Source organism: Emys orbicularis, chromosome 1 (genome assembly GCF_028017835.1).
Source record: "Emys orbicularis isolate rEmyOrb1 chromosome 1, rEmyOrb1.hap1, whole genome shotgun sequence".
Lineage (NCBI taxonomy): Eukaryota > Metazoa > Chordata > Testudines > Emydidae > Emys > Emys orbicularis.
This window is the reverse complement of record NC_088683.1, coordinates 69,301,972-69,324,728: the sequence shown is the minus strand read 5'-3', so window position 1 is coordinate 69,324,728 and position 22,757 is coordinate 69,301,972. Positions and strand designations below refer to the sequence as shown.

General features: G+C 41.1%; 1 protein-coding gene across 2 annotated transcripts in view; it reads right to left on the bottom strand.

Moving 5' to 3' along the window:
* Positions 1-18,056: 18,056 nt before the first annotated feature.
* Positions 18,057-22,757, bottom strand: part of FRS2 (fibroblast growth factor receptor substrate 2) — an 87,416-nt gene continuing 82,715 nt past the window's right edge. For both annotated transcript variants that reach the window (XM_065414614.1, XM_065414621.1), the window contains exons 6-7: positions 21,375-21,538; positions 18,057-19,007 (exon numbers count right to left, since the gene is read on the bottom strand). In XM_065414614.1, the coding sequence (XP_065270686.1) occupies positions 18,057-19,007; positions 21,375-21,538 (1,115 nt within the window). The remainder of the gene's footprint in view (positions 19,008-21,374; positions 21,539-22,757) is intronic.

The following is a 22,757-nucleotide window of genomic DNA, read 5'->3' as shown; positions in this document are numbered from 1 at the left end:
CCCGCTGCACAGCGGCCGCTCCCTGCCAGCAGGAAGCGGAAGGGCTGCCTCGGCCTAGCGCGTCACCCTATTGAATGTTGCATTCTGGGAGTTGTGGTCTTACGCTGGCGAAAGGGACCCCCTGAGGGTGAGGCGGAGGCGGTGTCTTCCCTGTCCGGTGGAGGCTGAGCCAACTTAGCTACTTTGTCACTAGATGTAGTGACTTTTCGATTTCCTTAGTGAGAAAATAAGTGTCAAAGTGACCAGTGACACATCTAGCGACTTAGGCACAAGCAGCTCAATAGTGTTAATACGATCCACTCTGTGCTCTTCTGGATACATTCTGTGGCCCATCATGGCAATGTCCTTTAGGGTGACCAATGTCCCGATTTTATAGGGACAGTCCTGATTTTTGGGTCTTTTTCTTATATAGGCTCCTATTACCCCCCACCCCCTGTCCCGATTTTTCACATTTGCTGACTGGTCACCCTAATGTCATTACATCTCAGTTGAACATGGCCTCCGAAGGAATCACATTCCAGGGCTTCTTGCGCTGAGATCACTATAATCTGCAGGCAAGGAAAAGCAGCCCAGATCAGGCAGGTGGCTTAACTGCAGCTGAGCCTCCCTTTCTTGCAGTCTGGATTTGAGCCAACCGATTAATGAAAGGGAGTGCCCAGAGCCAGAAGAAAGAGGGCATTTGTCTGACCTGAGTGCTGCACTGCAGGGAGCCAAAAAAGAAGATTTTTTAAAAATCTGCTAGCTTGACCCCTTCCCAATTCTCCCCGCTTATAGGGTTTGATTTCTGAAAACAGCTGGACAGCTAAGACCAGGTCAAGCCACGGGAAGGAGTAAAAGAGAGCCAAAATCAAGTTAACTCCATCTTTGATCCTGTAGTAAAGGCTTCATCCCTGGAAGCACAGTGCCCCCTGCTCCATTGGGGAACATGGCAACATCCCATCTCACCTTCCATCCCTGCAGCTCTCCTGCCTCCCCTGCCCTGCCCGCTTCATTAGCCATCTTTCCCTGCAGCACAGGGTTTGCTACCTACTACAGAGCAGCAAGAAAGAACACATTTGGGTAAAAACAGGCCCAGGTTAATGTGCTGCTCTCTCCACAGTGCACCTGGCCTTAGCAAAGTATTTAATTAGCCTCCACCAACAGCGGCAGTGAGTTGTATGGGCCCATGGTGCCTGGGCTCCAGCAAATTCAGGGCCCATTGGGCCTGGCTCCACCAATGTTCGGGGTCAGGTCTCTCCCCTGAGCGTCCGTGGCTGCCCTGCTTCTCCACGCTGTGCTCCCTCGCCGGCTGCTGCAGGCTACAAGGGAGTAGCGCTGGGGGCAGGCTGAAGTGGCTGCTGCGCCTGAGGAGGAGAGGAGGCGCAGGGCAGCCCCCCCACTCCCTGGCAGGTGACTCCAAGGCAACTCCAGGGGGGGCCTTATCCTGGCTGGACCTCCTGATCAGCAGCCTGGCGGGCCTTGGGTGTCAGGCCAGGGGGGAAGGCCCTCCCCCAGAGCTTGCCTCTGCTGGCAGGGAGAGGGTAGGGGGGGAGGAGAGTCCTCTCTAGCCCCCAACCCCGGGGCAGCCTGCCTGCTGCACCCCAAACTCCTCATCCCTGGCCCAGCCCCACACCCTGCACCCTCTCCCGCACCCCAATGCTCTGTCCCAGGCCAGAGCCCACACCCAACACCCAAACTTCGTCCCAGAGCCTGCACCCCCAAATCCCTGCCTCAGCCCAGAGCCTGCACCCAGCACCCCAACTCTTCCAGAGCCCACACCCCTCCCATACCCAAACTTCTTCCTGGAGCCTTAGGCAGGTGGTGGGGGGCGGAATTTGGACCTATTCTGGGCACCACCAAAAATTATACAAACCTGCCACCCCTGTCCATTGCCTTCTTTTCCTCACCTGCAGATTATAGTGATCTCAACCCAAGAAGCCCTGGAATGAGATTCCTTCTGAGGACATGCTCAATTAAGACATAATGACATTGACTTGGTGTACAACAGAATGTAGCAAGAAGAGCATGGAATGGATTTTATGAACACGATTGAGCTGCTTGTGAATGATTTTGTGACTATACTCACCTGGGCCTTCATATAAAAGTAAAAATTCCATTAAATTCTCTGGAAATTTTGTTTAGTGACATTTTTGACTCCTTTTGAGTGCTTAAACTGCTATATCTAGCAACTTTTCAGGATTTCTCTGGTGACTTCCTGCTACATGTAGTTGGCAACAGGGCATGGAGCCGTGCTGACGCCAGACCCTACAGAACGCCGCCGGGGGGAGGACGGGAACAGCCCACTGCCACGCTAAGAGCTGGTGGCTGTCCCGTAATGCAATAGCATTGTGCCCACCCTAGTGGGGACTACCTCCAACCCAGCAGACCCCACACGGCAGCAACCACCCCCTTTCTCCCTGTCTCACTCAGGCCTGGCCCATGCAGCAGGCCCCAGCCCCTTTCCCAAAAGCTTGTTGGAGGAGGGGCAGTGGTACGACAATGAGGATGGGGCATTTGGCCTTGTCTACGCTTGCAGCGGCATGTAAGGGCTCTGGCGACAGCTAGCCACTGCATCCACGCTGCCGGGTGTAGCTAGACCTGGCAGTGAAAGGCTCTGGCACGGGGAGGCAGCGGGGGTTTCCAGAGCCTGTCCCTCTACAGGGACAGGCTCTGGGAGGGGAAGGCAATAAGACGGGCACCGTACTAAAAACAGCATAGAGAGGGGAGGCATGCAGTGTACACATGTACATAGGCTAAGGCTTCTGTGTCTTTACTCACCTAAGCAGTGGCTCACTGTCTCCACACTGCTATTTATACCCATGCAAAGAGCATATGTACTCTACATGCCACTGGAACTATAGCATTAGTCTTTGGCTCTTGCAACTTCATGCTGCAATAGCAAATGCAACACACTGCTTCCCCACTATTCACTACTGTTAAGAATTGTTTATATAGGCACTTTACCAGCACAGAGGTGGAACAGTAAGAGTTTATTTAGGCTAATGGAAGACCTCATCTTGCATCAGAAGGCTTTAGCCACTGTATTAGCATGGAGAGCTTAGGTTCCTATACACAAATCAGTGGGGGGGGGGGCTAGAGGGGAGCTTTCTTTTTATGTTGTAGATGTTGGACTTCTCAACCGCTAGATTATAAAACAAGAAAAGGAAAATAACGAGGAGTCCGGTGGCACCTTAAAGACTAACATTTATTTGGGCATAAGCTTTCGTGGGTAAAAACCCACTTCTTCAGCTGCATGACTCTATGCATGACTCTGAAGAAGTAGGTTTTTTACCCACGAAAGCTTATGCGCAAATAAATCTGTTAGTCTTTAAGGTGCCACCGGACTCCTCGTTGTTTTTGTGGATACAGACTAACATGGATACCCCTCTGAGAAAGGGGAAATGGGTGAATTTGTTTCAGCATCCAGGCTTGCCTTTCCTATGATAGGCCTATCCAGCACACGAGGCAGGGTCAGAGTTGTAATTCCAGAAACTCCACATTTGACACCGCTTCAAAACCTGAAAATTAGAATATTCAAATGTGCAGTAATAAGCATGTCAGAATATTTTATTTTCCTCTCCTCCTACCTTCAATTATTGGTAACTTCCAAATCTTCAATTAGTAGTTGGCTTAAATATTCTATTACAAGGCAAAAGGCTTGTAATAGAAGGCAACTCTCCTGCTTTCATCAAAGCTCACCAAACCAGCACAATGGCTACCATCAGGGTACAAAAATCCTTAGGCCAGGTCTACACTACAAACTTACATCTATTTACCTATGTTGGCCCGGGGTATGAAAAATCCTCAGTCCTGAGCAATGCCATTGTACTGACCCTAACCTCCAGTGTACACAGCGCTGTCTCATCAGCAGAGTTCTCCCATCAACATAGCTACCGCCTCTTGTGGAGGTAGATTAACTATGCCAGTGAGAGAAGATCTCCCATGGCATCTGAAGAAGTGAGGTTTTTTACCCACGAAAGCTTATGGCCAAATAAATCTGTTAGTCTTCAAGGTGCCACCGGACTTCTTGTTTTTGTGGATACAGACTAACACGGCTACCCCCTGATACATGGGTGTAGTAGCATCTTCATTAAAGTACTATAGTGCACGTTTTAAATGTCTTACCCATAGTGTCTTACAAAGAGAGCTGAAAAGCAGCCATCTGCCCCTATATTTTCCAGACTGCCAACTAGGTGTCCAAGCCTTGGCCTGATGCCATTTTTGGCACACAAGAAACCACACTATCACTAACCCTGTATTATTCATGTACCTCTTTGTGAATACTCAACTGCTTAAAACTTCATCCTCATGTTTACTACCTTTAAAGCCTGTATTAGGTATAGCTAGTCGCCGTATGAGGTAGAAAGGAAAATGTGTTTAAGCAGCTACTGCTGCCTTTCTTTCTTTAATCACCCACGCTCATCATTCCTCTTCCCCCTCTCCCACAGTTTGAATTCAATATTTATGAAACTTTCATAGGCTCTAAGAACTGTTTTATAGGCTCTGTGGAGATGTAGTCTGGGAAAATATAAGGTTTCGAGAAATCTCTTGTTAATTAAAACAGTTTTAGTTATTTTTAAATTGATAACTTTAAACACTTTTTAAAATAGCTGAAGCATCATTTTGGCCAGTTTAATGAAAACATCTGTGCATTGTGCAGCAGCCATCAAAAGAGAAGTTGGGGTGTTTAAAGAACAGGATAGAAATAGCGAAAGAACAAGTTAAAGAATATTTAAATAAGTTAAGATGTATTCAAGTTGGCAGGACCTGATTAAAATCACCCTAGAGTGTTTAAGGAACTGGCCAAAGGCATCAATGAACCATTAGCCACTATCTTTGAGAACTCAGAGGAAGGGTAAGGTGCCAGAGGACAGGAGAAGGACAAACATACCTATCTTTATAGAAGGGGGGGGGGGGGGGGAGAAGTATAGACTAATCAGACTAGCATCAATAGCTGGAAGGATACTGAACTAAACAAAATCAATTTGTTCAAACTTAGATGATAAGGTGATAAGTAACAGCCAACATGGATTTATTGAGAACAAATGCCAAACCCATCTAATTTTCTTCTTTAACAAGGTACCAATCTAGTGAATAGAGAAAAGCAGTAGATGTGATATTATCTTGACATTAGTAAGGCTTTTGACAGTCTTACATTCTTCACAAAAGCAAACTAACATCAGAGAATTGGAGATAAGGTCCCATGGGAAGAAAATCTAAGGGATAAAGGAGTTCAGGGGAGCCAGCAGTTTCTTAAGGGGACAATATGAAAGGCACAACTGCAACCTGTCCCATCATGAAGAACACAGAGGAAGAACAGTAAGGCCAACGTGGCTCTATCAGGAGCTATAATGACCTGAACATCACGAAAGAATCCTACAAAAAGTGGAAACATGGACCAATTGCTAAGGAGGAGTTAAAAAAAATAGCACAAGCATGTAGGGACAAAAGAGAAAGGCTAAGGCACAAAATAAGTTACACCTAGCAAGTGACATAAAGGGCAAGAAGAGGTTCTTTAAATATAATAGGAGCAAGAGAAAGACTAAGGAAAGTGTAGGTTCTCTACTTAGCGGGGAAAGAAAGCTAATAAATGACATCAAGAAGGCTGACATGTTTAATGCCTATTTTGCTTCAGTTTTCACTAAAAAGGTTAATGGTGACCAGATAACACAATTAATATTAACAACAAGGGGGGAGGTATGTAAGACAAAATAGGGAAAGAACAGTTAAATATTTAGATCACTTAGATGTACTCAAGTCAACAGGGCCTAATGAACTTCATCCTAGTGTACTTAAGGAACTGGATGAAGAAATCTCAGAACTGTTACCAATTATTTTTGAGAACTCAGGGAGGATGGGTGAGATCCCAGAGAATTGGAGAAGGGCAAACATAGTACCTATATTTAAAAAGGCAAAGAAAAAGGACTCAGGGAATTATAGATTAGTCAGTCTTATTTTGATACCTGGAAAGATATTGGAACAACTTATTAATCAATTTGTAAACACTTAGAGAATAGGGCTATAAGGAATACCAACATAGATTTATCAACAACAAAAACATACCAAACCAACCTAATTTCCATCACTGACAGGGTTATTGGCCTAGTGGACAGGGGTGAAGTGGTAGATAAAAGCCTTACTAAAAATCAAGATGATGACATGACACAGTCCCATGTGACATTCTCATAAGCAAACTAGGGAATTGTGGTCTAGATGAAATTACTAAAAAGTGGATGCAAAACTGGTTGAAAAACTGTACTCAAAGAATAGTTATCAATGGGTTGCTGTCACATTGGGAGGAGCGTATCTCACAGAGATCTGTCTTGGTCCGGTACTATTCAATATTTTTAATGAATTGGATGATGGAGTGGAGAGTATGCTTATAAAATCTGTGGATGACACCAAGCAAGGAGAGGTTGCAAATACTTTCCTTCAAAGTATCAGAATTCAAAATAACCGTGCAATTCAATAAAGACAAATACAAAGTACCTGCAGAACAAAAAAATCAAATGCACAAATAAAAATGTGAATAACTGGCTAGGCAGTAGTACTGCAGAAAAAGGATCCCAAAATTATAATAGTATTGTGGAAAAGGTAAATGCAATTCTGAGATGTAGTAACAGGAGTGTCATATGTAGTAAGGTGACCAGATGTCCCGATTTTATAGGGACAGTCCCGATTTTGGGGTCTTTTTCTTATATAGGCTATTATCTCCCACCCCATCCTGATTTTTCACACTTGATGTCTGGTCACCCTATATGTAGGACAGAGGATATAATTGTTTCGCCATACTCAGCACTGGCAAGGCCTCATCTGGAGTACTGAGTCCAGTTTGGGGTTCCATCTTTTAAAAAATGTGAAAAAATTGGAGACAGTCCAGAGCAGAACAAAAAAAAAAAAATGCTAAGAGGTTTAGAAAACATGACTTATGAGAAAAGATTAAAGCAGGGGTCGGCAACCTTTCAGAAGTGGTGTGCCGAGTCATCATTTATTCACTCTAATTTTAAGGTTTCGCGTGCCAGTAATACATTTTAACGTTTTTAGAAGGTCTCTTTCTATAAGTCTATAATATATAACTAAACTATTGTTGTATGTAAAGTAAATAAGGTTTTAAAAATGTTTAAGAAGCTTCATTTAAAATTAAATTAAAATGCAGAGCTCCCTGGACCGGTGGCCAGGACCTGGGCAGTGTGAGTACCACTGAAAATCAGCTTGCGTGCCGCCTTCAGCACACGTGCCATAGGTTGCCTACCCCTGGATTAAAGGAACGAGGCACGTTTGCTCTAGAGAGAAGGTGACTGAGGGGAGACAACAGTCTTCAAATATGTAAAAGGTTAGTATAAAGAGGATGGTGATCAATTGTTCTCCATGTCTACTGAGGGTAGAACAAAAAGTAATTGACTTAGTTTGCAGCAATGGAGATTTAAGTTAGATATTAGGAAAAACTTTCTAACGATAAGGAAGTTAAGTACTGGAACAAATTATCTAGGGAGATTGTGGAATCCTCATCCTTGGAGGTTTTTAAGAACAGGTTAGAGAAACATCTGTCAGGGCTGGTCTAGGTATACTCAATTGTGCCTCAGAATAGGGGGTGGGGGTGGACTAGATGATCTCTTGAGGTCCTTCCAGCCCTATATTTCTATGATTCTATGAAGTCAGTGGAACATAAGGAAGGGCTTAGAGTTAAGCACAGGCTAAGTGCTTAGCTGCGTATGGATGGACGGTTGAGTCAGAGCATAAATGACTATCATTGGGGCTTCATCAATACAGTCTTGGACCCTATGCTTACTGCTGAACCAGTAGTTCAGTTTTGTATGCTAAACTATTGCAGATTAAAATTTATAGTCCTTGCCACTGTGATTTTACAAGGCTGTTTTAATACCTTTACTGGTGCTGTTAATTCAGTTATGACATATTAACTTCTTGTGATGAAGGGGATGACTCTTGACCTAATTTTGCTATCTGCCTTGAAGAAGACTGATTTCATTTTCTATAGAACTGATTATTTACTTCAAGAAATATGGGGTATGTATCAATTTAAATGGCACCACACTGAAAAAGCAACAACTTTCTATATATTACAAAGATGTAAGGCCTGAACACTACTCAAAAAAATTCACAGAGATACTTCCAGGGCCACCACAGAAAATTTCCAAACTTAAAACATTATATATCCTAGTAATACATCCTAGTAATACATCAGAAATAGAATAGAGGCATCTTTGTGATCAATGAGATTCAGAAAATAAAGTGAATACACAATGCCAGCTAATAAGGCTATGGATATGCCAGGGACAATGATGAAAAAGGACAAATATCTTTTCCATTGGGTTGAAGGTACAACACACACAATATTGAATAATGAAAACCAGAACCCAGTCTCAGAGAAGAAATTCACATGCTCCCTACAATGTAAAATCATTTTTATTGCCATGCTACAATTTTTTTAAAAATGAAGTTGGCACTGATGAGGGAGGAGGACAATGTTGTCAACATTACATAATACATTTTTTAAAAATGAACATTTGGTAAGCTATCAGTAATGAAAATGCAAACCAAAATTAAATTAAAATTCTAATATGCTGATTTGAAACAGCATAAAAATACTGTACTATGCAGAAAGTGTCAATTTTCTCATAAAAAGAAACATGGAATGTCTGTAAAAGATTAACCAAACAGGGCAAAGTTCATGGAAATTGTATAAACAATTTGGCAATGGTACTCCCACTATTTAGACTTTTTATAAGAAATAAAAATCTAGAAAGCTACCTTTATACAAAGTTGTTATATTTATGCCTTTAAGTAGGAAAAAAACATTTTATAATGCAAATTAGAACATAAAATAATCTTACAATATCATACAATGTAATGACAATAAAGGAACATAAAAACATGATTTTGGCCTTTATAGAAATATATATTTCTGCATTTAATAAATGCATTTGTGGCACAATGGTGACTGCTGTACTATTACTACCAGTCAGCTTTCATGCTAGAGCTGTATTCAGTTGTACTGTAACTGCAAATTTTGCAGTTTAGTTAAGATGCAGACAATGGTTCAGAAGTAATAGTCCTAGGTGATGCAACTACAGAATGAAGTGTTACATGCAAAAAAAGGCAATGTTTACAGTTGGGACACACTGTATTGTGGGATACCATACAACACTAATTTTCCTTTTCAAACCAGAAGCATATCCTATACATTCAGTAATTAAGTACCAATATCTTACAAGTGAGAATGTATGTGTTAAAGATTTGGCAACTTCAGGGAAAGTACAAAGTTAGTACCAATATGTAGTATATTTTGTGTGTGTGTGTGTGTATGCATACACACACACACACAATCCAATGCCAAAATTTGCATTAATTTGGAGTCAAGGCTGCTGATGTCCATTCCTAGAATTAAAAATACAAGCAATCCTGAGCTGTTTCTTTCACACTCTTTAGAATCATTTCCTCTTTCATACATAACAGCTCAATCAATGTACACATATGTATGACTAAAATAAAAATTTATATAGTAATTTTAACTCTGGCCACCACAAATAGGAATTTTTTTTAGTATAGGTAATTAAATATATTTATATTTTTACAGTATTTTTAGGCCATTCCTGAATAGCTTGATCAGCCAGATCTTCTGGTATAGTGCAGCCATTTTACACTCATTGCCAGCTGAATCTGATCAGGTAGCACCTGGTCCAGACACTGAAATCAACAGAAATCTCTCTTTAGGCTTCAACGGGCCCAGAGACAGTGTATCCAGCTCAAGATCCCCCCAGTACAAAAGTAATCCACAGAGAGGCTCCTACCTCACACCCCCACCTCTGCTGCCAGCACAGAGAATGTGATTAGAGGAATGGGAGCATGGCTGATATACCCCTATGCTCTATCATTCACCTGCTGTGATTTTGGGCTGGTTTGCAGCTGATGGGGAGAATGTTCGTGGGAAACAGCCAGGCACACTGTGGTCCCCAGAATCAGGGAGTGGAAAGGTGAGCTTCATGGCACCTTAGTACTCATGCTTCTCAAATAAAGGTGAAGTTCTGGCCCTGCATCTTCATCATCATCTCTTATTTTTATCACTGTAATTCTCAGACACCAGTCAGCACTGGGGTCCCATTGTGCTAGGCTTTTTACAAAACACAAAGGAAGACTTAGTCCCTGCCCCAAGGAGCATACAACCTAATTCTTAATTATATTTTTACATCATCTCATTTGTATATATACATATTTGCTACATTAAATAGAAATACACCAAGGTAATGGATATATCAGAAAACTTTGTCACAATGTGTGTATTATCACACTAGATAATTATTAAAACTGCAAGAAAAATTTTAAATGCCCTTTGTAAATATATAAAAAAATATAAAAATGTCCAATACTTGTTTCATGACTTAAAGATATCTCAGACATATTTCCACCTATATACCTACATATTTCCACACAAAATACTGCGTTAAATTGGACTAAACAACATTAGGAAATATCCTAATAATACATCTGACAAATGTCTGAAGTCATACTTAAAGTACAATTATAAGAAACATTAACATATACATGGTCAGAGTTAAGTCTGCTATGTAAATTTTAATTTCCTATTAATCTTATGTGTGCGTTGCCTAGAAGAGGAAATAATTTCTAAAGATTGTGAAAGAACCTTCACTCAAGATTTCCTATCTTTTTAATGAGTACTATTTAGGAATGGACATCAGCAACCTTAGCTCCACGTTAACGCAGTTTTTTGTGCTGGAATTTCCCCATGGCTTTTTGTTTGTTGTTTTTTTTGAGAATGTAAATGAAGAATTCAACATGAACACATCTTACATGAGCTTGATTAAATATTTTTATGAAGTAAATACTGTCAAATTTGAATGCCTGAATTGCTATTCATGGAAAAAAACTACATTTAAATGCCAAAATCAATTTCTATCAACCAACAAGCAGGCTCAAACTTGTCTTAGCCTCTTCTAGTGACAGTTGAGAGAAAAATAAATTTTCCTCTAAGAAACCAATTAGATCCACTACCAGTTTCTACAGTACGTTTCCGCAAATTCATCTTTATTTGCAGCCATAAATAACACAGTACAGTGCAGATAGGGAGTTCTACTACGGATTCCACCTTATATGAAGCAGGCAGTTCTGTTACAGAGCTCCACATCAGGGATGCAACATCACACACTACGTAGTAACAATTCAATGAAAACTTGTTCACTCTTAATTCAGGCTCTCGATTAATTGCAGTTAACTCACGCGATTAACAAAAAAATTAATCACGATTAATTGAAGTTTTAATAGCACTGTTAAACAACTGAAATTTATTAAATATTTTTGGATGTTTTTCTACATTTTCAAATATATTGATTCCAATTACAACACAGAATACAAAGTGTACAGTGCTCACTTTAAATTATTTTTGTTACAAATATTTGCACTGTAAAAATTATAAACAAAAGAAATAGTATTTTTCAATTCACCTCATACAAGTACCATAATAAAATCTCTTTATAGTGAAAGTGCAACTTACAAATGTAGATTTTTTTTGTTACATAGCTGTACTCAAAAACAAAACAATGTAAAACTTCAGAGCGTACAAATCCACTCAGTCCTACTTCTTGTTCAGCTTAGACAAACAAGTTTGTTTACATTTACAGGAGATAATGCTGCCCCCTTCTTATTTACAATGTCACCTGAAAGTGAGAACAGGCATTTGCATGGCACTTTTGTAGCCAGCGTTGCAAGGTATTTATGTGCCAGATATGCTAAACATTCGTTTGCCCTTTCATGCTTTGGCCACCATTCCACAGGACATGCTTCCATGCTGATGACTCTTGTTAAAAAAATAATGCGTTAATTAAATTTGTGTCTGAACTCCTTGGGGGAGAATAGTATGTCCCCTGCTCTGTTTTACCTGCATTCCGCCATATATTTCACGTTATAGCAGTCTCGGATGATGACCCAGCACACGTTAGTTTTAAGAATGCTTGCATTGCTGATTTGACAAAACGCAAAGAAGGTACCAATATGAGATTTCTAAAGGTAGCTACAGCACTTGACCCAAGGTTTAAGAATCTGAAGGTGATGAGGTGTGCAGCATGCTTTCAGAAGTCTTAAAAGAGCAACACTCCAATGTGGAAACTACAGAACCTGAACCACCAAAAAAGAAAATCAACCTTCTGCTGGTGGCCTCTGACTCAGATGATGAAAATGACATGCATCAGTCTGCACTGCTTTGGATCTTTATCGAGCAGAACTCGTCATCAGCATGGACGCATGTCCTCTGGAATGGTCATTGAAGCATGAAAGGACATATGAATCCTTAGCGCATCTGGCACATAAATATCTTACGACGACGCCTACAACAGTGCCATGCGAACGTCTGTTCTCACTTTCAGGTGACATTGTGAACAAGAAGCGGGCAGCATTATCTCCTGCAAACGTAAACAAACTTGTTTGCTTGAGTGACTGGCTGAACAAGAGGTAGGACTGAGTGGACTTGTAGGCTCTGAAGTTTTACATTGTTTTATTTTTGAATGCAGTTATTTTTATACATAATTCTACATTTGTAAGTTCAACTTTCATGATAAAGAGATTGTATTACATACTTTTATGAGGTGAATTGAAAAATACTATTTCTTTTGTTTTTACAGCACAAATATTTGTAATAAAAAATAAATATAAAGTGAGCACTGTACTCTGTGGTATAATTGAAATAATATATTTGAAAATGTAGAAAATATCCAAAAATATTTAAATAAATTATATTCTAGTATCCTTTAATTGCGATTAATTTTTTTAATTGCGCAATTGCGATTATTTTTTTTAAATCGCTTGACAGCCCTACTCTTAATTGAAGTGAAAGACGGCAAAGGCAATCTGTCCTCTACTGATACTGCCTCATCCTGGACAAAATGGATCTACCCCAGATACCAACATGAATATTCTGGGCTGGATTTTCAGTGGGTGTAGGTTGGCATAACCAATTGTTGATTTACACAAGGAGATCTGTCTCTGTCTCTCTCACACTTAGATAACACTTTCAGGTTGTCATGACCATGAAAGTACTATTTAATTTACCTGAAGTTAAATGAATTGAGTGTAGATGCCTCCATTTCTTTCAGTGCCTGACTTGGCTCTGAGTGAATATGAAAGCCTGACTAGGTGAAGGGTGATGGATTATCAAACACTAGGGAGGGTGAGACTAGCCCTTGAACAGGAGGAAATGAGGCTCCAAGGAACAATATGGGGTAGCTGCTCATGCGGCTGTTGCAGGGAGCTGGGCCACAGAGTGGCCCTGCTTTGATATCTTGACCTGGGCCCTGTATATCATAGCTGTGGCCCAGACTAACTGCATTCTATGTTGCAATAAAATGCTTTCTGTGTCAGAGATTTGAACACACTGACAGTCAAATATCTCAGCATTTAAGTAGTAAGTGCAAAATGTAAAGAAAAATAGTTGGGGGCCTGATACTGCACTACTGAAGATAATAGTTTTGTTATTGATTTAAATGAGAGCAAGATTAGGGCCTTACTGTGTAACTTGTTATATTCAACACCTGCCATATACTGAATACATCATCAGTACATGAGTACATTTTATTTAGACACTTCACTGAGGAGAAACCAAAAGAACGTTATAAAGCCAATCAAAATTTTCAGAATTGGTTATTTTAAAATGTATTTGATAGAATCACTGGAAAAAAACTTTCATAAAATATAATTCTGGACCTCTTAAATATGCAGTATCAATTTCGGAAGGAAATACTTATTTTTCTTTGTGTAACCAATGGATTAAATTCCCACTTTAACTGCATTTTCAATGCAACATTAACAATGGAGTCTTGGACAGTGCTTCCTAATATTATTTTATATACTGCAAATAAGAATTGGTTAGAGCAGTTACTTGAAAAGTAGTGTAATATATGAACACACCGCACCTTTTACTAGTCATGGCATCGGGTGGAGCGATTTCTAGCTTAAAGGCTTTACACATTGGAGGATTAGTAGTGTGGAATATGTCATGTGCCTGAAAGGCAGGGGCCAGCTGCACACTGTGGATAAATAACAGAATTAAAAGAAATTTTGCCACTTTTTGTGGGCATTGGTTAGGTAATCTTCACATATTAGGCCAGTTATTTTCTAATAAACTGTTACGTATTTGTTGCATCTTGCTCTGTACACCTGTGGGTCCAAAATAAATATGCTTAAAAATACAGTTGAGAAATTTCAGCTAAAAACTGAACCCCAGATCTGCAGATAGTGAATCTAACACCACAACTTTAAAGAGACTAAGATACAACCAAGTCTCTAAGGGTAAAGTGCAACTACTTCATGGGAAAATTAAATAAAAACAATGCCATAGATGAATTGAGTAGTTTCTATCTCTTTCCTGCTTAATCAAGGGAGGGGGAGATAGCTCAGTGGTTTGAGCATTGGCCTGCTAAACCCAGGTCAATGGAGTCTACATCCAAGACTCCATTGAGCAGTTCAATCCTTGAGGGGGCCACTTAGGGATCTTGAGGGGGCAAAATCAGTACTTGGTCCTGCTAGTGAAGGCAGGGGGCTGGACTCAATGACCTTTCAGGGTCCCTTCCAGTTCTATGAGATAGAACTAACTCCATATATTTAGTACCTGCTTAGGGAAATGGAAAATATGTGGGGGAAGGGATCAGCCTGAACCTAACCACCATCATTACCATTAATGCTAAAATGCACTCTGTATGCTAGAGATACACTTCCCTTTAGGTGCAGCATGATGTATTTTTGCATTTGTCATATTAAAAGTATTACCAACACCAAGCATTCAAAAATCATGAATCAGAAGAAAAAAAAAATCACGAGAGTGGATTTGGCTTCTTTTTAGATGCCTTCTGGTTTTTGATCCTTTAGGGATCACATTTTCAAGATTTTCTCTCCAAGGACAAGAAATTTAGCTTTATTTGGGCAGGGAGGGAAGGGAAGAGAAAAAAAGGAAAAAAGTGAGATTTTGTAGTATTCACATGACTCCAGGATCTACGGCTTTAAGAAAAACACTAAATATTACAACACTCATAAAATTGCAAGAGTTGGCAACAACGTTATTCTGAATGGTCCATGGTAGGTGTTGGATAGGAAGAATGATCTAGTGCAGGGGTCAGCAACGTTGGCACACGGCTCGCCAGGGTAAGCACCCTGGCGGGCCGGGCAAGCACCCTGGCGGGCCGGGCCAGTTTTATTTACCTGCTGACGCGGCAGGTTCGGCCGATCGCGGCCCCCACTGGCCGCGGTTCGCCGTCCCCGGGCCAATGGGGGCGGCGAGAAGCGGCGCGGGCGAGCGATGTGCTGGCTGCGGCTTCTCACCACCCCCATTGGCCCGGGACGGCGAACCGCGGCCAGTGGGGGCCGCGATCGGCCGAACCTGCCGCGTCAGCAGGTAAATAAAACTGGTCCGGCCTGCCAGGGTGCTTACCCTGGCGAACCGCGTGCCGAACGTTGCCGACCCCTGATCTAGTGGCTCTGGACTAAAACTCAGGAGAGCTGGGTTGAATTCCTGGCTCAACTACAGACTTTCTGTGTGACCTTCAGCAAGTCGTGTATAGTTTACTTGGGCCTCAGTTCCCCCATCCATAAATTGGGGACAGTACTTCCTTACTCTACAGGAGTGTCTGAGGATAAAATACATTAATAATTGAGACACTCCGATATTATGGTGATGAGGGCCATATAAGTCTCTAGATAAGTTAGCTGGTGAGTTAAGTGTTCTAGCCTTTTAACTGCTTGAAATGTGCACTGAAATCTTGTCTTAGTTTACAAATTAGCGAGAGTTTGTTGGTCTGATTCTAGTTCCTAGCCCACCTTCACACATCCACCACACAGTTTGCAACAACTGGTAATAACACTTCAAGACGGACCCAGGATTAGTATATGCATGATGTGTTGCAAATCACGACAAAGGTGCAATGTCAGGGGGAAGCAAGGGACACTTATAGCACCATGCATCTGCACTACCTCTGGTTCTAGTGAATGCTACTAGTCCCTCACCTTTTCGAGCACCTAAATCACAAAAAAAAAAAATGTATACAAGTGCACAGACTAATAGTGAAATGATTATGGAAAAGTTTTCAGTGAAGTTTTCTTACAATTGTCCCAACTAAGACTCCTGTTCCCTTACTATTGTGAAGTGTAGTGATTGTGCGCCTGGATGCATTTCGGTATTATAAAGTTTGTAAAGAACACTGGAAATCCTTCAGGATAAAAAGGCCTGACCTATACAAATGAGCCTGCCATTCTCTCACTGGTGCGAACAGGAAAAATGTATTTCAGCTATCACTCTTCCTACTATTTATCTGGCTGAAGACAAAAGGAAAATTTAATAGGAAAACAGGAACACCCTCCACACAATTCAAAGGACTGGAAATAGTGTTACGTTTTAAATGAAAGCTCAATTTAAATATTACATGAGGACCCTAAGCATTTTTGAGACACCCCCCAAACACTTACACCCCCCCCCGGTTTCTTGCATGTGATTTTTCTCACCCACAGCTCAAGGATTATTATACATCACACCAGTTCACATAACGGTCAGTTCCTTTGAAATCACAGGCTCAAGCTTAATCTGTTTTCTTTCCGGTCCTGCACTGCACCTGCTGTACTGATATCAATTCTATTAATATTCAGTATAGAACAAGGGGCTGTCAAGGGCATACCTGGCATGTTCAGCAGATGCATTCTGCCTGGACGTACCGTAACATCGATCAGCAGTTAAGCCATTAGAGCAACTGAGTTAACTAGCTGAAAAGGGAAAATATGTATGCCCATAGATATTACCTTCAAAAAATTCTCTACATATTGTAAGTAACTAATTCTCTCTAAATCCAAGTACATCATCTACAGATCCACAGTTAGTTCAGTGTGACAAATCTTAAATTCTACCAAATGCAATATCTTGCCTCCCATGGTGACTTATATTTGATGCTTCAGAGGAAGACAAAAATGCATAATATACCTTTCCACTTGTGCAATGCTGTATGCTGCTGGACACTAACACTTTTGGGATGTTTCTGTCAGACATAAAAAGTAAATCAATAAAACACTGGACAAAGGCAACCCTATTAAGTAAAAAAGTTCCCACTGGATCTTCAAGAGATTTTTCTTTGACAATGTGCAGACTGAATAGGAGCAACACATAAAAATCCTAAACAATAATTAAAGTTATGCACAAAAACTTGACTGTTCTTAACCTACAGACATTACAGAATAGGTCAAAGAAGACATTGCACACATGAAGATGGAAAGGTAAGCAGAACTGTGAAATTAAAGAACACCTTAAAATCACAGCTACAACCAACCTGTGTATTCCTTCAGAAAACTCAGATTAAAATTCTGTAAAACTGTTCAGGTACTATCACTTGGAAATCTTTTCTACGGGAAATGACTTATGGCTTATTTCAGACCCAACTCCAGCTCTGACCAAGTGAACTTGATGTAACCCCTCAATGTTACAGAAATTAAAAAAACCTTCAAGAATCTGAAGCTTGTCCCGATGACTTCAAAAAATGAACTGACACATATACGAGGAAGCGTGGTGTTTATATCCCTTCACATGAGCCAAAATATATCATGTAAGTCAAACTGATTGAATAATGAATTACTCACACCTCTCATATTGGAGGAGGCCACATGAATGAAGAGAGTGAAGGTACAAATATCAACCTTGCAAGATTACGGCTATCAGCTAGTAATGCACATCAAGAGGCTTTATAAAATGTTATAAATGCCATTAATGACTATAGGCACATGGCCAGAATATTGGTAACTTCAGAACTGGCAGTCACTCCAACTCTAACCAAGTAAAGAGGCACTGTGAAAAGTGGCAATGCTTCTACACAGCAATTACTATTACTGTAGAATAAAATGGTGTCATTTAATGAGTACCTGCTCTACTTTATTTCCCTTTTGTTAGACAAGCACATGAAGTATTCAGAAAAAAGTCTATTACTCTATAAAAGGCGTTAGTGTTAAGAAATGCAAATGAAGTATTTGCATCTTCAATTTTATAAACTTCACAAAAGGTGCAAATGATTTAACGCTTCCCGGGCTCACATAGGCAGGTCAGTACTGTTATGTCTAGTTTTTCTAGACGTACCATCATCTCGTGGCAGTGCTTTCTGCAAACTTGACATAGCAGCAGTTCTTTCAATGTCTATCACAGCATACAGCTCTGTGCGCCTGGTTGGAGTTTGTGGAAGTGGAGTGGTAGGAGTTTTTGGAGTCTGAGGGTTGTCGGAGTCACTGCCACCTTCCAAGTCAACCTGTATATAATTGAGCTGCCTGTGTTCTAAACTTGGACGTCTAATATCAAAGTTAAAGACTGTTGGTGTACAGTCCCGACGTCGTGTAAATTCTACTTTATGAGCACTTGCTGGCACAGTTACATTCTCTGTATTTACGTAATTATGCATTGGATCTAGGTTATTGTGGTAGCCATTCAGAGATGGGGTCTTTGGTCCTAAATTGTCATCTTCATCTCTACTTAGCTTGCGGGCTTCCCAAACAGGAGGCAAAGATGGCAAGTTTTCATAGTTTAACAATGCAGTTCTCCTTTGAGCAGAGTTGTTAATATTCTGGGTATCTGAGGTACTTGTTGATGTCAGACGACCTCTCCTGACTCCTGAGGCACTAGGGATTGATAACCTATTTAGATTTTCATACACTAGTTTATTACCAGAAGATGTTTCTTTACGTTCATCACTGTCGTACCCAGTGTCCCATTCAGAGTTGTTTGTACTGCTGCCACTAACTTGGTCTCTCCCAAGTTGCTCCAGTTGCTCTCTTTCCATTAATTGTCTTTGAACAGGTGTTGGTCCTAAAACAAATTTGACTCCTTCAGGCTCCAGAAGAACCTGAGCATCTCGGTCATCAGTGCAATTCTGATCTTCTGTTGTCTTGCTTGTTTCAACATTAGAAAGCCTTAATTCCAGCGGTACATGCACACTTGATCTATTTTTTTTTTCCTCTTGTACACCAGTAGTGTTGACATAGGTGTGCACCTGTAGAGGACAAATTCAAACATTAGTTGCACTTTTTCTTAATCTCCTTAGTCCTTCCCTTCCCTCCCCTCAAAGACTTGCAGTCTTTTTGCCTGACTGTCTGAAGAGTGAAGGAAACTGTTTTCGGGGGACAGAGTTTTGTGGTAAAAGTCCAGCCTACTGGGTTGTGTTGAGCGTGGAGCTTTGCCAGAGGTTTGCTACTCATCTCATTTTTGAGATGTTGTTTTAAATAATGTCAAAGGTGCCCAGACTAGCCAATGAGAATCTTTTTCTACTATTAAATTTAATAAATAAGCTCAATTCTATCCTATGTCTGAGCTCTGCTGAGGTTACAGCTCCCTGATCCAGTGCCAAGCTAGCCCCAACATTGGTCAGAACAGCTTTGGGGCTGCTCTGACTAAAGCCACTGGTATACTTGGAGGGTCAGGGTAGCAGATCTCCACCTTACACGCACACGCGCGGCAGGGGAATGTGGTGCAGGAGTTGCCTTTGCTAAGTTTACATGAGCAGAGTTCCCCTCTGCAAGGGAAATTTCTCTGCTGGCCACTTAAAGCCTGAATCCAACCTGTTGTGTGAACTGAATGGTGGAAAAGTGTTGGATCATACCAGAGACTCTGTCCCATAGTAAAGTGACAGCTCTTCCACCAAAGAGCATATAGTCAATTAATTGTCAAATTATAAAACTGTTTCAGGAATAAAGATGGAAGAGATCAGACTGGTATGTTAAATTGTATATTAAAAGTGTTGACCAGGGTGTTGGTAGCAGATGCACTTTGGGTGAGTTAAAAGCGCACCACTAGCTTCACACTTTATCCCTTCAGTGCTCCCATCCCCTTGCTTTAAAGAGAATGGATAGATGGAATTCTCTCATCCCCTAATACCACTCCTGGATCTGGAAACTTGGAGGGCAAAGGTACTGCTTGAGAACAACTCCCTTCTATGCTCCACACTGTACCAGATCTCTGCCAGGATTTGCCTGCTGAGTGTGTGTAGGGCACACTAGTAGATGGTGACAACTATTACTTTTCTGGGTTGCCTCACACATCAACAGTCACGTGTGTCTTAATTTTTCAAGTTATTTGCTTCTACCAAAGAGCATTGCTGAGAATCAAATACAAAGATGTAATTTCTCCCACACCACTTACCCAGTGACATACTCAAAAAGCCACAGTGAGGCACTCAGCTTCTCTCCCACTCCAGTTGCTTCCAACCCCTGTTCTCCCTCCCTCACCTAATTCATTCTTCTTCGAACACTCCAGCCATTTGTTCTCTCCTCTTCCTTCCCTGCAGGTGCTCACTTGACTCATCGCCATCTATCTTCTGCTCTGACTTTTGGCTCTGCCTCTTTTTCTCCGCCCAGTCTCTCATCATCATCATCCTCAGTGACTTTTCCATGCTGACTCCCCATATGACTCTTACCCACATATCTTCTTGTCCTTATTACACCAAAATATGTTTTCCTGGTATTTTGGCTCATTTTCCTTTCAGCACCTGCTTCTTATCACCTTAAGATTGTCATGGGGCAGGAACTGTCATAAATGTGTGCACAGTACTGATCACAAAGGTACTTAAGTTCATGATTGGGAACAATACAAATAAATGCATAATAATGTGTATTTTAAATCAAGTAGCTAAGAAAACAAGAAGTTATTTCGCCAGATACACACCATATACATCATCATCAAGGCTACGGTTTTGTCACGGGGGTTGCGGAAGTCACAGAATTCATGACTTCCAAAGACCCCCGTGACTTCAGCCCTGGCGGCAGGGAGCTGTGAGGTACCCCCACCACCTGAGGCGGTGGGCCCCCAAGCTCTCAGACGCCATGGGCAGCGGGGGTACCCTGCAGCTCCCAGCTGCAGCCATGGCAGGGCAGGACCACCCCCGCAGCTTCCTGCGGCTGGGGGGGAGGGATTCTCGCAGCTTCCCTACACCGCTGGTGGCAGGGGGACCCTGGAGCTCTGAGCCCCCATGAGTTCTGGGACCCCAGAACTCCCAGCCACCCTGCAGCTGCCCCGGTCCCTTCCCATTTTATCATGGATATTTTTAGTAAGAGTCAGGGACAGGTCATGGGCTTCCATGAATTTTTCTTTATTGCCAGTGACCTGTCCCTGACTTTTACTAAAAATACCCATGACAAAATCTTAGCTTTAATCATCATCCTAAAATGGTACCACATGCAAACATTCTATAGCAATACAACATACTATGCAGATACGCACAGCCAAGATCAGAAAAAAAACCATGTTTTTCCATCATGGAAACAGAGCTAGGAAAATAAGTGCAAATACAAATCTACAGGATCAGTACAAGAACAGTAGAATTAATACTGAACCCAAAATATGTGAAAATAAAGACTATGCTTACTTGTTCCTCTGCTACAAGCAATGGATGCGTTGACTCTTCACCTACTGAAGGAAGCCGTGCACTTCCTACAGAGGGATGCCTGCTGGAAGGATGTGATGAAGCATCTCCAAAGGAGGGATATCTGGGATATCCATTAGGTAAACTTTGTGCACTGAACCCAGGAGCTAATTCAATTTAAGAAAAGATGCATTAAAAAAATATTCAAAGTGACCCCTTATGTATCATTCAGCTGCTTTCTTTTGTCTTTGGAAAGTGCACTGTACATTGCGCGCAATATCAAAATAAATATATTTAACAAATCCCAAATGCTCACAGGGCCAGATATGTGCCTAAAAATATATATATATATATATCTCTAGATCGGAGCTCCTCAATATTTAACTGACAAACCACGTGCCAAAAATTTTAATCCCCTCTGGAAAATATGAAAAGCAACTACCACTGAGTAACAAAGTGGAACTGGCATCAACATTCATTTTCTTAAGTTCAGCCTTCTTAAGCTATATTGTTTGCATGCATAAACAAGAAAACAGTACGGGAATGTATATTAGATATAAATACTATTGAAAAATTAATTTGTTTTTCGTAATTGCATTGCATTATTTGTCAGTATACTTAGGATACAGAATGACAGCAATGATTGAATAAAATAAACGAGTTTGCAACAAAGGTCAAGCTAAATATACAATGGGAAAATAAGTTAGTTTCATTGGTTACAAGTACTTCATCAGAAAAATTGCTAAGCCAATGGATTTTCTGGACAATTTCAGTTTTTCTTCACACACTGCCAAATTTTAATGCCAAATTTTAATGCAATTTTCCAGTTAACTATATAAGATTGTCACAAGAGATATTCCTGTAATGTCACTAGTCACAAGAGTGTCTACTTTTGAGAACTTCATTCCACCACTTTTCAAATTCACAGTTTTACAGCTCTAGTTTATCATCTGAAGTGAATGTATAGGCAACACTGAAACAAGAAGTTTACATTTTTAGATCTAGATGGAGAATGAACCATAACCCTCTGACAGAACTTAGTTCTTATCAAACTTCTTTTCAATATTGCCAATAGTCACATGAAGTGGTCTCCTTAAGGAAAAGAAAATTACTTGCCTGTAATTCTACTTTCTTAAAGCATCATCAGCACAGGATCCTCACTGTTAGATCTCAAGCCTCCAGCCTGAGATTGGCCAGAACTCCCAAAAACAGAGTTTTGGAGGGATTCACACACCCCCTCCCCACAACAGCAGAAGAAACATTCCAACCCTGCAGCGCGAAAGGTACAACTTAACTGCCAATTCCCCCCCTCCCCCCCTTTCTTTTGTGAAAGGCTGGAACATGACCAATACCAACATATCATTAAGTCTGCAGGGATAAAGGGTG